This window comes from Ipomoea triloba, chromosome 5 (assembly GCF_003576645.1).
Source record: "Ipomoea triloba cultivar NCNSP0323 chromosome 5, ASM357664v1".
Classification (NCBI taxonomy): Eukaryota; Viridiplantae; Streptophyta; class Magnoliopsida; order Solanales; family Convolvulaceae; genus Ipomoea; species Ipomoea triloba.
In genome coordinates, this window is record NC_044920.1 from 28942718 (window position 1) to 28956493 (window position 13776).

Below are 13776 nucleotides of genomic sequence, written 5' to 3' on the forward strand. Positions count from 1 at the left end.
TCTGTGATCATGGTTGCAGGGTTTCTCCCTCAGCTCCAAGAATTATTGTATGTTATGGAAGAGAAGGTAAGGTGGTTGTAAAATGTGTGAGTCTCCGTTCAATCCGTCATTCTAGTGGTGCATTATATTTAGGAAAATACTCTCAAATTCTACTCTTTATTTTTACTCCCTCCAAACGAGAGTAAAAGTGAGAGAGTATAAAATGTGAAGTATAATTAATTTGTGTTGGTAATACAAATGAGATATGATACTTCTTCCGTAGTAAAACATAGACTACTATAAATAAAATAATAATTATAACCGAGGGTTTAAAATTCCAAAGACAACACACTAATCGTGCAACCTTAATGTTTCTCTAGCCAATTATGCAAAACGGTATTGGGGCAGAAAGATTTTTCCCATTTTCATTTTCCAAAGCTTGTAGCTTTTTTATAGTAGATGATCAAAGGTTTTTATTCTATTTTGAAAAAAAAAAAAATCAAAGTGCCATAAAAATTTATTATGTCAAGTAAGTAGTGTAATTGAACCCTTTTAACTTTAAAAAAAGATATATCAAAACAAAATAAAAACAATTTAGACCAAACGTTACCTATTCAATAGCAAGGTTACTTGCTAAGTTGGAGCCAACTAAATTGTAACAAAGTCAGTATTACTTAAAAAAAATTTCTTATATACTTTTTTTTTTTTTGTTTGTTTTAAATATGACAATGACTTAACATCCATAGCTATCTTATTAAGTTTAGGTATGAATTTATGATAGAGGTCCAAATCTTAATATCATATGTTCGAATCTTGACTTTGAGACAAAGACAATCACTGATTAGTGATTACATACCCTTTGTCGATGGCTGCTCTATAGCCACCCTTCATCTCAGAGGTAATAAGAGCAACCATGGTCATCTTTGTTCATCTGTGACGAAGGTGGCCTTTGTCTACAAGTCCAAATCTAGACGATTTGAACATTAAAATAGATGTAGGTCCCGACTAATTGTCACAATTCAAGAACTGATCCAAAAGGAATTGTCATTTGTAATAATCGAATTCGAGTTATTTTGGAATGCTTCCTCCAAAAAAGCTCTTATGTCACTTGAGCTACCGCTTTAAGTTGTTATACATAAATAATAATATATGTAGAAGTCTAATTAACATAAAATCAACGTTAGTACCAAAAAAAAAAACATAAAATCAACGATGACGTGATAAATGAGTAACTTTTAGATTTAATTACTTTTTATGGTATATTTAAAATGATTTTATGAAAAAAAAAATTAGTTAATAATTGAATTAGACTATTACTCAAGTTAAAAGATATTTTTTTTAAAAAAAAAATCATCTATTTTTATTCTTGTAACTAAACGGTAATTTACCTGATTATTCTTATGCAGGAAGAGTTCATAGTCAATGTAGTCTCTCAAACAACACTTTGAATCAGTGCCTATTTAGTATGTTTTCGATCAATGAACAAACTTGCTCATGTTTTGACTAGAGCTACAAATTCTCAATCTGGTCACACAGTTGGCTTTTTTTCCATTCCGTCTTGTATTGAACATTTAATTATTTGAGTTTATTGAAGTTTTCCCTTAAAAAAAAGTATTTTATTTTATTCATTATAATTAATAATTTATTACAAAAATGACTCATTTTTCTTACTATTTTCTTCATCTAATAAATGCAAATCACACGAGAAGAGTAATTTTTTCTTTTTTTCTTTTTTTCTTTTTGTCTGAATCCTAACGAAAATGAATCGTGTTTAGCATTGTCTGTCACTACTAACTTGTAAACGAAGGAAGTCTCCGAAAATCTATTTTTCTCAAACATTCTAGAACTGCTGCGGCATTTCCGTGATTCTTGTTTTCAACGAAGGGTATTTTGGAAATCTGGGTCAAGTATAAGACGACGCTGCGTTGATCTCATCTTTCTGAAAACCCGATGTACCGTACCGATCGGTCACTATCGCCGGCCGCCGCTTTCACGGTGTCTTTGATCGGATTATCAGCTTTCCAGTCTCTTATATGCATATGCATATGGATAATATATTAAAACCCTCCAAAACCCCATAAATCCATGAAAGACCCCAAACATAAATGCTTCATCTCCTCGGATTTTCCATCACTCCTCTTTTTTCTTGCATTTCTGTAATCCTTTGAGGATACCTGAAAAAAGTGCTAGCTCCAAAACAAGAGTTTTGATTTGTCCTGCCTTTCAGCTTTTGAATCGTGTTAAACGATGGGCGATGGATGTTCCAGAAGACCAGAACCTCGGCGGAAGAAAATTCAATTACGGGTTTTCATTTCTAGCACGGGTCCGATTTGAAAAGTCAAAATACGACTCTGTTCTTGTGTGTTCGTCAAATTAGAAAACTTTGTTTGAAATTCTCGTGAAGCGTTTATATATTGTTTGTGGTTTCGGGATTTTAGTTTGATTGCGAGAAAATGGGGACTAGGGCGGTGTCGATTGAGGAGGTTGTGGAAGAGATAATGAGGCTTCATCGATCCCTGCCGGCGCGGCCGGGGATTGATGACGTGGAGGCGGCGAAGTCGTTGGTTGCGAACGTGGAGAGGGAGGATCAGCTGAAAATCGACACGATTTCCCGGCAGAGGAAAGGCAAAGATGTTCCTGAGGAGCTGTTCAAGGTGTTGCAGGAGATGCAGAGGAGTATGGTTCAGTTTCAGAGCAAAGAGCAGAAGAGGGAGGCGTTGAAATTGTTGGACCTCGAGAATGCCCACTTGGTGTTCGACGATTTGGTTCAGAGAGCTTCTAAATGTTTGCCTTCCAATTCTCACACCATCTATCCTTCCTCAAATTCTTCCACGGATTCCAGCACTTTGTCTTTAACAAACTCCGCTTCCGTCTCCGGCAGCAGCTTCGGCTCTCCGGCCACCACTGCCACCACTTCTAGCTTTTACAACGAGAGGGAGCCGCTTAAAGCTTCTGAGTTGTTCAGTAAAGACGACAGTTATTTAACTAAGGCAAAATCCGCTATCCATGTGGATGGAATTGGAGTTGTTCGATATTCAGATGCCCCATCAATTCCCAAGATTGTTGATTCCACTTTGATGCCTTCTAGTAGCTCAAGTAAGTATGAATTTTTTTTTTTTTTTTTTTCTGCATTTAAGCTCTTACTGGATATCTGAATGAGTTGCTATTATTCTTATGTAGTGATGATTAACAAAAAGATTTTTGAAGTAGTGAATTAAGGTGAAATGATGATTTTGATTGATAGTTTGTCTCTGATTGTAATAGGCCATGATGGTGAAAAACTAAGCTTGATAAAACTTGCAAGCTTGATTGAAGTGTCAGCAAAGAAAGGAACCCTAGATCTGAATCTTCAGAGCAAATTGTCTGAACAAGTTGAATGGCTTCCTGATTCTATAGGGAAGCTATCAAGTTTGATCACTTTGGATTTATCCGAAAACCGGCTAATTGCTTTACCGACTACTATAGGGGGTCTTGCATCGTTGCAGAAACTAAATTTAAGTGGAAACAGAATTGCAGAGCTGCCAGATTCCGTTGGAGATCTTCTCAAATTGATCTCGCTTGACCTTGGTGGAAACCATTTGAAATCGTTGCCTGTTTCTATTGCTAGATTGGTCAACCTCCAGGAACTTGATTTGAGTTCCAACATGCTCTCTTCACTCCCGGAGACGATTGGTTGTCTAGTAAGTCTCAAAAGATTGATTGTGGAAACTAATGATCTCGAGGAACTTCCTCACACTATTGGTCAATGCTCTTCTCTTGTGGAGCTTCGTGCAGACTATAACCGGCTCAAAGCCCTCCCTGAAGCCGTGGGACGGATTAAGACGTTGGAGATCCTGTCTGTGCGCTACAATAATGTGAGGCAACTGCCTACCACTATGGCGTCTATGGAGAATTTGAAAGAGCTGAACGTTAGTTTCAATGAGCTTGAATCTGTGCCCGAGAGTATGTGCTTTGCTACCACATTGGTAAAGCTAAACGTTAGCAACAATTTCGCAGACCTCCAATCTCTGCCAAGATCCATTGGCAACCTTGAGATGCTCGAGGAATTGGACATTAGTAATAATCAGATAAGAGTCCTCCCAGACTCGTTTAGAATGTTGTCCAAGTTGAGTGTCCTAAAAACCGAAGGAAACCCCCTGGAAGTCCCCCCAGCAGACATAGTTGCTAAAGGCGCAAAGGTAGTTTCTTTTTCCATGCTTTCTGAACTTTATCTCTATACTTTTTTCTTTTTCTGGTCCTTTCCACTGTGTATGTCACATTGTTTTCTCGTTGTCAGGCTGTTGTCCAATACATGGCCGATCTTCATGCAATGAGGAACATGAAGGCAGCGCAACCGGTCAAGCAAAAGAAATCTTGGGCTCAGAAGCTCTTTTCCCGCTCACGAGTCAATAAACAAAGGCGCGTTGAATATGTAAAAACCTAGTGTTAGTGTGCAGACACACACCATATATGCTGTTGGTAAGTCATTTCTCCTTTTTTGAATACAACTGACTTTATTACATTGTAGTATCTGTTCATCTATACTTTCTCAACCTGTTAAAGCATAAACAGCCAGAGCCAGTGTCATCGCCTCCTCCACTGAGGCTCGATCTCATGACCTCTCATTTCTCTTTAGTTCATGGCAATGGCTGATAAATGACCAATTACCTTAAATTAACATAAAAGATGGCATTAACATGCCTAAGAGTATGCCTCACATGCTTTTGTTCTGCATCTGTACAGAAAATACAAGCTGTGGTTGGGCTGTAAGAGATCTGACAAGTTGCCAGGTTGAATTCTTAAACTATATTTTTGTTGGGAATCACATGTTGATGCTGCTGTTTCCAGATAAGGCCCCCCTCCCAGGTTGTTGCCAGTTTGCCACATAAACTGAAGGCTTCTTGTTTGTCCTTGTTTAATATCTGTTATTCTTGTCTTTGCTTTATCTTCACTTTGTATCCTTAATTTGATGAATGATTGTAAATGAGATTGTACAATTGACCTCAAGTGTGGCGGCTGTGCCTGTGCGTGCACAACAGGATCTTAATTGGAATCTCCACTTTTGTAATTCAATCTTTTGTACTGCCTTATCCACTTTAATGAATCTTTTTTCTCCTCCTTCAAAATACCGAGTATATGTATATCATCACAATATTAATTAATCAATGAATATGCCCAAAATGATCAAATTAACAAACTAATGAAGGATAGATACTAGTTATTTCACTCGATAGAGGTGCCTTAATTGAGGAGACGGTGGAAATTCTGGACTACACCCAAAAAAATAAGGATAGATACCACAATTTATAGTTTAAATAGGACTTCGAGTTTGAATTTTATAAGTGAAATAATGGATTAATCAATCTGACCAGCACTTTGTCCTTTAATTGGATCAGTTTGGTGCGGACGAGCTTAAATGTGTCTCCTACAGTTAGGGTCTGCTTAGAAACTAAGTCACCTTTAAGGTACCCCTAAAAATGACATATTGTGGTCTGATAAAGAAAATAAAAATTGAGTTTGAATTTTATTAATGAAGTAACCGATTAGAGAATATAACAAAAAAAAAAATTATTAAAATTGTTTGACTATGAAAATGGAACATTAATCTTTTATTAAAAATATTGTTTCTTGTGATAATCAAACATCAAACATGACATTCATGATCAAACTCCCTGTGCTGAGTCTACTCGTCTTCCGAGGTGGTTGGGCAGCCTTAATTGAATGATGAAAATTGCAATTAGAATACAAATTTCCATACCCTTCTCAAAATGTCAATGAAATTTTTTTTACTAACATGTCATTTGACAACAATATTACGGAGTATTATATATTATTGATTGCGATTTTGGTGTTTTTTTTTTCAACTACGCAATTTTCAGCCATAAACGGTTTTCATATGTTTGGATAAATGTCTAATGACACCAATCACTTGCTATTACTTTATTTTCAAAAATTATTTAAAGAAGTGGAAAAAGACATTTTGATTAATGTATATCTGTTCATTGATTTTGATCATTTAAATACATAATATTACTATACCTATATTTATAAGGAAAAATAATATTTCCGTCCATGTATTTATACAAGATAACAATTTCAATCCATTAGGGATTGACTTTATAGAGCCTTCAATTTATTATTATTATTATTTTTTTTTGTAAATTGGTGGTTTTGATACTTTGCCAATAGAGACTATATATTAAAGTCTATCACATTTACATTACACATGTGGAGCTTATTGATCAATTTAGAGACAAAATTATAATTTTTCGTTCTAAATCATTAAAGCCTTTGTTAACCAAGTCGGATAACCAAAACCATCAAAAATATCACCATGTATAAAGAGTAAATAAAACCAGCAGCTCATAAAAGATGAAGAGTCAATAATACTCATGTTTACAATTGGGAAAGTGAAATTGTTATTTCATACAAATATAAAGATGAAAAACATTGTCAATGGCCTTGTAGTTAAGTGACATGTACTGACTCTCCTAAATGAAAGGTCGTGAGATTGAGTCTTAGTGGAAACGTAATAGAATTAGTTTTTTATACAAGAGGGGGTTCGAATCAGACAACGAAATAGTTCAAATCTTATGAACAAAATAACATATTTGATAGAGTCATTTGGCGTGATTTTGAATTTGAAATAGTTGAAAATAATATATGTATCACACAAAGAAATATTTGATAAGAGTAAAAAAAAATATGATTACTATTAATGTGAAGTTAGTGATTAATATTGTATTAGGTATGGCATTGATTAGGGTATGATGGGCAAAGATTCTTTTATTATTAAAGAAAAGAAGTGTACTAATAATATTACTAAGTAAATGCGATTTGATTAAAGCAGTGGTAATTACCACTTACCAGAGCAGAAGCGTGACAAAACAGGGGGCGAGCCAATAGAGAGGAGTGGCGTGGGGTCCATCTTCTTGTCTGCCTGTCATTGTCTATTGCCTACGTGTCACCAAACACACAACAGCATGCCATACCAGACTGACGTCGTTATCCTTCCGTCAAAATCGCCTCCTCTATAGAATATAGTCTATTGGCCCAAGTGCCTAACGGAGAGTTTATAATTCTTCTTTTTTTAGAAAATGACATTTTATCCATTAATTATATTTATATTGATATGAAACAGTTTAATCACTTAAAAAATTTTGATATGAAAAATACATATAAATATACCTATTATACAAATAATAAAAAATATAGTGATTGATTTTATAATTTAATTTTATTCGATATTGATTAAAAAATTATTCAATTTCATAACATGGAGACTTATTATCTATACATGTTACATAATAATATAAGGTGAAACACTCATCAGGGTTCAGTATCCCCACCACTATGAGACTAATATAGATTTAGATCGGATTGTGCCTGCAAAGTTTAACATTTATTTAGAAGATAGAAGAAAATTTGATCCAATATTTTTTAATATGGGACCACACCTCTCAAGAAAGATATCTTAAATTCCTATGATATAAATAAAGTGGAGATTATACATAAACTAGTGGAGTTTGAATGTGAGAGCTTTAAATTAAACCTTCTCAACCAAAACTTTCTATTACTTGATGGACACAATTGACAGTACTGAGGAATAACGTAACCTATTGAGGAGTAATATTCCATAGGCAAGGATAAGGCTCTATGGAGAGAAATATGAGTATCATTGAGGTATGATGATTTGGATGGTTTGCTACCCCTAAACACATTAAATGGTTTGGGTTTAGGCCATGAGGTATGCCAATAACTATGGGAACGTGTGATAATTGTGTTTACTTCAAAAAAGTGGCGGTAATATTGGCTCTTTGTGCTTCATTTTGTTGAGAAAGTAGCTATGAACAGATACTACATTGTAACACACAGTCAATAGTACTCAAAAAAAAAAAAATCATTCATTTATATTGATGACATCTTAAAGACTACATCAATGTAAAACCTCACACACATCTTCCTATCATATCATCTTTGCAACTATATATGACATTTCCCTCAAAAAAACATGCAGAGCAATGTGTTCTAGCTCTCACAGTTGGGAGTGCAGAGAAGCTACCCACCAGCATCGATTTTCACCTCTGAGGCTCGGGCTTTGAGAACGAGAAGTTGTCTTCGTTCTTCGTCTCCACTCCATTGTGAGGTACATGCAGCTCCACTTCTTCACCCGCGTGGTCGACCTGTATAACTGCACTATTATTCGATGCTGTCATAGGCGTCGATGGATCATTTTCGGGGTCAGAATCCCCGTCTTCCAAAGGGTAAGCCCGGGTTGGGAGACCAAGAGATCTGAACCGGTGAAGCGAGGGGTTATTCGATGTGCGAAGAGGGGAGCCCATTTTGGACGATGTACTTCCACCGAGGGTCCTGGTTGGAGATTTTTCTCCCTTGGCGTGCTTCTTCTTTACCGCCATGTGCCACTTCTTCAACGCCTTGCTCGTTTGCTCGTCGAAGATGGATTTCTTCATGCGTGAACCCATCTGAGCTACAAGGGCATATAGCGGCAGCGTGCTATAGCTGCATAAGAACAACACTCCAACCCTGAAATAGAACGGTCGATTTCATTCCTCTATCAGCAGACTTGATCACAGAGCTTCAATGTTTAGATAATTCGCGATGTAGAATGAATTTTACTAGAGAAAAATGCATAAGACATACCCTAAGCCAATTTTCACACTGACCAGCCCGAGATCTTCATGGAAGCAATTTTCCACTCCAAATTCATACTATATAATATAAACATAAATCATAATATGCTTCAGTGATTGCACAAAGAACGAATAAACTTCATTTAGGAAGTAAAATTTCCAATAATTGATAAATGGAGGAGAAATGTTACCCATATCCACAAGAAGTACGTTATTTGGAATGCATTCTGCCATATTGACAACAAATATCACATAATATTAGCACACTCCTTTACTTTGGGTTTAGAAGCAGACATATTATTTGTTGTTAATGGTGCCTCTGTATAATCGACAATTTTTAAATGATTTTTATGATCATGTATCCTAACAAGAGGCTTACAGTACCTGAAATAAGGCGAAATGGATGAGGTGAAGAACCAATTGAGGCCGACCAAACCAAAAGTATCTGTCTGAGCCTTGTACGAGAGGGATTCCTTGAACTACAGCATGCCTTTCCGAGATTTCAAGAGCCATCCTGGTCAAAATAGCTTGAAGCTTTGTCCCGACAGCTAAAATTAGCTGAGAAAAAAAAAAAAAAAAAAACAATTCCAAGAAACCAATCAGATCATCTTTAATTTCCCTCATGAACTCTTTTAGAGCTGTAAATCAAGTAAGAATTCTTACAATTAAAGGAATGATGGATGCCCAAAATAGCGCCTGCCAACCTAAAACGCATTAAATGTTTGAGATGTACTTAGCCAGGCAAAAATGTAGCCGCGAAAGAGCTTATTATTAAAGGATAGCTTACCGTTAACATTTAGGAGCAAGAAAACCACAAAGGACCCCCAAAGCACGGGACTGCCAGCAACACACAGCAAATATGAGTTGATTTAGGACACAGAATTTAATGATCGAACAGTATTGAAATCATAAATTTTTGAAATACAAAGGAGAGAGCGCGTATGATTACCTGACTCCCACAACTACCTTGAAGTCATCCTCTAACGACCTCTTGATGTACTTCTGGAAGTTAAATTTACTTCCCGGAGCTAAATGGACCTACATAAGCAGCATTTCCAATCATAAAAACATCACGGTGATAGATATATTTTTCTACATCTTTACGTCCTGTGTATAGAAAACTACTGATTTTTGGGAAAGAGGAATAGAAATGAAACGAAGAAGGAAATAGGAAAGTCAGAGACGGATTGAGAGAAATGTGGAATTATAAACTTACACTGATAAAGCCATTGCGCAGGGTCATATAGTCAGACTTGTTTACAGATCTAAAGAATTGCCTGAAAAAGCATCCCTGCAAGAGATAAATCAGTAAAAATTCGATTCCAATGGAAACACGTCTTTCTGAAGAAGGGAAAACATTATTTAGAAAAATTAATCTGAATTTGGGCCTCATAAGGCATGAGAACTTATAAATACAGAGAGTAATTGCACCAGCATACATGTGTCCTAATTGAACATTATTCTACATTTCCCTCGAGCATTGAACTAGACGATTTTATGTAAAAATATCAGCTGATCAAACATAAATTTCACCATAGAAATGTGTCTTACAATATAAAAGAAGATCGGAATCCTGGTCCAGAAACTCGTATGAGCTCTTACAAAAGATGTTTCGTGAGTTAGTCTGAATCTTGAAGGATCTGCGAGTTCCAAATTCCACAATGCAAGCCAGTGAGACACCATGTGAAGTGCAGGAAAAACATAATAGGATGGTGAGATAGATCACAGAGTTTTTTTTTTTAAAATAATGCAGTGACACACCATTTGAGAATTCATAATGATGAGTTGAAGTTTCTTCCTCCCATTGTTTCCATCCACGAATCTGAAGAACATAGTTTCAAACTTTCAGAAAACTCAAGTAATACAACAAGGACCAACAACATCTATGTTTGAAATGGTACATATCATGTAGTTAAAGAGCATCCAATCACAGTTCTAGTACCAGTATGTCCACCTTGATAATAAACATTCAGTCCTATTAACAAATTTAAGCCTTCATTCTTTTACTTATTTAAAAGAATTAAATTTAGTATCCAAAATTTTGAAAGGCTCTCAGTAGAATATAATAAATTTTGAGAATTAATATGATAGACAACAAATCATGTCTGAGCTTTACAAAGGGCTTATAACCATTTCAGCCATGCAAAGGCGGCATATTATTAATTGCAAAAAATTGATTGCATTCTTCAGACCAACAATAGTGTTTTGTGTCCAAGTTTACTCATGAAGTGATTTCTGGACTTATGGGCATGGCAGACAAGGTATTTAAAAGAAAAAATCAAAAATAAGAGATTTCATACTTAATTACCTTTAATCTTCCAAGCAACATGGTAATAGCGCTATAAATTACATGAAGGACTGCCAAAAAGAAAACAAGGATGTGTATTTGATGCAGCGCATCAACAGATGTGAGAGGCACATGTCCCTGTTAGAAATACCGAGATCAGTTTAATAAAGAGAGATAGAATAACATAATTTCATAAGTATTTATCGGTAAGACAGTAACATATATCCAAAAGAGGAGCAGCAACTGGTCTTAGTCAGGAAAATGAAGCAAAGAATCATGGTAAAGAAATTGATAAAAGAAATAGAATACTAAGGAAAATGCAGCAGAGCAGTTTTGATTGCTATATAATGCTAGGCACAACAAGCTATCCTAGTAAAGTTAAACTGTGCCAAAGCATTTTTAGTTGTACATTTAGTTGATAATCACTTGATATTTGATAACAAAAGCATTTTTACAATAACTAAGTAAACTGGCATAGGCTATTCAAAGAGGCTAAGCAGGGACTGTTAGAAATATAAATACTTTGTATTCGAAAAGTACAAGCCAGTGACTTTAAGTAAGAGATCACAGCTCAATCCCCAACCCCCTCAAAAGTACAAAAAGAAATGTTAGTAAGACTAAATTCCAAGTTTGCAAACGCCCCTTAGAAGGGGGAATGCAATACAGGGAGATGAACACATTCTCACATAGAAATTTAAACTTTACAAGTGATAGTTTAATCATTTAAAATATGAATTGCATCCAGTTCCATCAATAAAGGAGTTCATGGAAAAAAAAATTTCCGTTTAAGTGCAGGCCACAAAACAAATCCAACCAAATTAATATGTCTAGTTATTTCATCCAAAGATGAGTAGTTGGTTAGCACGGGCCTCAAATAAGACTGCCATCTTTAGTCTTTACTCTTATCATGTTTGGAGTTGTTTGATTATACAGCCTTTTCTGAATTTAAAAGTGGGAAATATACTTACCTCTTTGCATTTAAGTTCTTTACCAGCTGATAAAATTCGGCGTTCCAACGATAAGAGCCTCCGATGGTGTTCCTCTTCTTCAGCAGAATCAGACCTTTTTTTGCAGGGAAGCATTGAGTCAGCAACATGCATTGGAATACATATTCCAGCGATGTAGTACTGACTAAATACAAGGATCAATGAGATAAACCCCAGAATCATCAATTCTGCAAAATGTAGGGAGATGTCCATCAAAGAAACCAAGTCTAGGTAGAACCGTTGAAGTGTAAGATGATGATGGAAGTAAGCTTACCAGCTTTGACCTTCTCCAATGCCTCATACAAAGCTTTCTTGTGCCTGTCTGTGAGCCACTGGACAAAAGTTATTCGTGTCAATAATCATCAGAACGACAAAAAACCCAAGGGAAGATTAATTAAGCTCTCCAACATTTGCAGAACAACATTCTCTTGCCATTTCGATTGGGCATAAAGTTTTTGAATCGTACAAATTACAAAAGAAGTCATTCCATGTTTATCACAATCAAGGAAAGAAAGGGAATCTCGGCAGCATTACTATAGCTCCATTCATCTGAACTGCAATTATGAATAGGAACACAATGGATAAACAATTGCATAAAACTTACAGTACCAACACAGATCAAACCAGAAAACAAGCAAGAAACTGTTCAATCCATACACCATAAGTCCAGGAAATGTTGACCAAGTCAAAATGATGAAACCAAATGAAAAATCCCACCACCACAAAATTTCCACATGTGGGAACAGTCACTTCACACGTTAGTTTAACTTCTGAAGAAACAGATTTCACTACAAATCAAGAAACAACCCTTTCTTGCAAACCAAAAACAAATAAAGACAAGAAAGGCAGCCAACAAGGAAAAAAGCACTAATAGCTCTGGCAAACTTCTGTATTGACACCAATCAAAAAGTGAAAACTCATCACAGAGCTTTCAACAACAAATTTAGCACCAAAACATAACCAACAAACAGATAAACACAACTAGGCAAGGCAAGGGGTGCTAGGGATTAAGCTGCCAGGTTAGCAAAAATACCGTTCCAAGCTTGTGAAGAATCTTCTCCAGCGCAATAGAGACGACAATTATAACTGTACAGACAACAGCCACAGCCCACGTAGGTGTCTCATCAATCTTCCTTGAGGCATCACCTCCACCCCCACCTGCCATATCTCCCTCCCACACTCACCACCACCAAGTAAACAGACTATACCGCCTTAAAAATCAGAACCCGGGTCACCCAATTCAATGAAACTCCAGAAAAACCCAATCTTGAAACCAAAAAAAAAATTTGGGCATGCAATCTGAAGAAACAGACAAAATCAGGTTCAGACCACTGGATACAGGCTGAGCAGAAGAATGGGTTTATCTAGCTATTCCACGACGCGTAAAATAAACAGACAAATTTATATAGATCTATTCAAATGCATGTACTACATTTTCTGCAAAGAAACTGCAGGGGATTGAATCCTGGAAATATGTATACGTTTTTTATACATATATATTAAGCTCTAATAAATACACAAAACTTTACTAGTTGGTGGGGGAGTGGTGCCGAGTTGAAATAACCCGTTCAAAGAATCGGGTTTACGACACAAAAATATTTTTTCCATGATTTTTGCGTTAATAAACAAATATATGTCCGGAGCCCACCCATACAAATGTGGAAGACGGTCTACCGCGTGGGTTTAGACGTGCCATTTGTAATGCCCGTTTTAATGGAAGGGAAAAAGTACATTAATTTTTTAAATGAGTCAAAATGTGTCCTATAAATATAGAGTAAAAATGAGAATATAAGTAAATTAATTTTTTAAATAAATCAAAATGTGTCCTATAAATATAGAGTAAAAATAAGAATATGTGTAATATTACTTTTAAGACAAGATAAAAAAAATGTTG

General features: G+C 35.8%; 2 protein-coding genes across 2 annotated transcripts; one reads left to right on the forward strand and one right to left on the reverse strand.

Moving 5' to 3' along the window:
* Positions 1-1828: 1828 nt before the first annotated feature.
* LOC116020943 (plant intracellular Ras-group-related LRR protein 4-like) lies at positions 1829-5084 on the forward strand. Its single transcript, XM_031261516.1, has 4 exons — positions 1829-3075; positions 3244-4157; positions 4256-4437; positions 4702-5084. The coding sequence occupies exons 1-3, from the start codon at positions 2433-2435 to the stop codon at positions 4400-4402; spliced, it is 1704 nt and encodes a 567-aa protein (XP_031117376.1). The 5' UTR covers positions 1829-2432; the 3' UTR covers positions 4403-4437; positions 4702-5084.
* Positions 5085-7837: 2753 nt separating this feature from the next.
* LOC116020944 (MLO-like protein 8) lies at positions 7838-13476 on the reverse strand. The gene is made up of 14 exons (XM_031261517.1): positions 12916-13476; positions 12157-12214; positions 11865-12070; positions 10918-11034; positions 10371-10431; positions 10161-10249; positions 9826-9900; positions 9559-9647; positions 9397-9446; positions 9273-9313; positions 8994-9167; positions 8801-8836; positions 8620-8687; positions 7838-8502 (listed from the first exon to the last, which is right to left on the reverse strand). The coding sequence occupies exons 1-14, from the start codon at positions 13045-13047 to the stop codon at positions 8037-8039; spliced, it is 1662 nt and encodes a 553-aa protein (XP_031117377.1). The 5' UTR covers positions 13048-13476; the 3' UTR covers positions 7838-8036.
* Positions 13477-13776: the final 300 nt, after the last annotated feature.

Excerpts from the sequence above, each read along its gene's own strand:
- LOC116020943 (XM_031261516.1), top strand. The coding sequence starts at position 2,433 with ATGGGGACTAGGGCGGTGTCGATTGAGGAGGTTGTGGAAGAGATAATG. Across the intron at positions 3,076-3,243 it reads GATGCCTTCTAGTAGCTCAA|GCCATGATGGTGAAAAACTA; the intron begins GTAAGTATGAAT and ends TGATTGTAATAG. Across the intron at positions 4,158-4,255 it reads TAGTTGCTAAAGGCGCAAAG|GCTGTTGTCCAATACATGGC; the intron begins GTAGTTTCTTTT and ends TCTCGTTGTCAG.
- LOC116020944 (XM_031261517.1), bottom strand. The coding sequence starts at position 13,047 with ATGGCAGGTGGGGGTGGAGGTGATGCCTCAAGGAAGATTGATGAGACA. Across the intron at positions 9,901-10,160 it reads TTCCGATCTTCTTTTATATT|GGATGCTTTTTCAGGCAATT; the intron begins GTAAGACACATT and ends TATCTCTTGCAG. Across the intron at positions 8,503-8,619 it reads AGTGTGAAAATTGGCTTAGG|GGTTGGAGTGTTGTTCTTAT; the intron begins GTATGTCTTATG and ends GTTCTATTTCAG.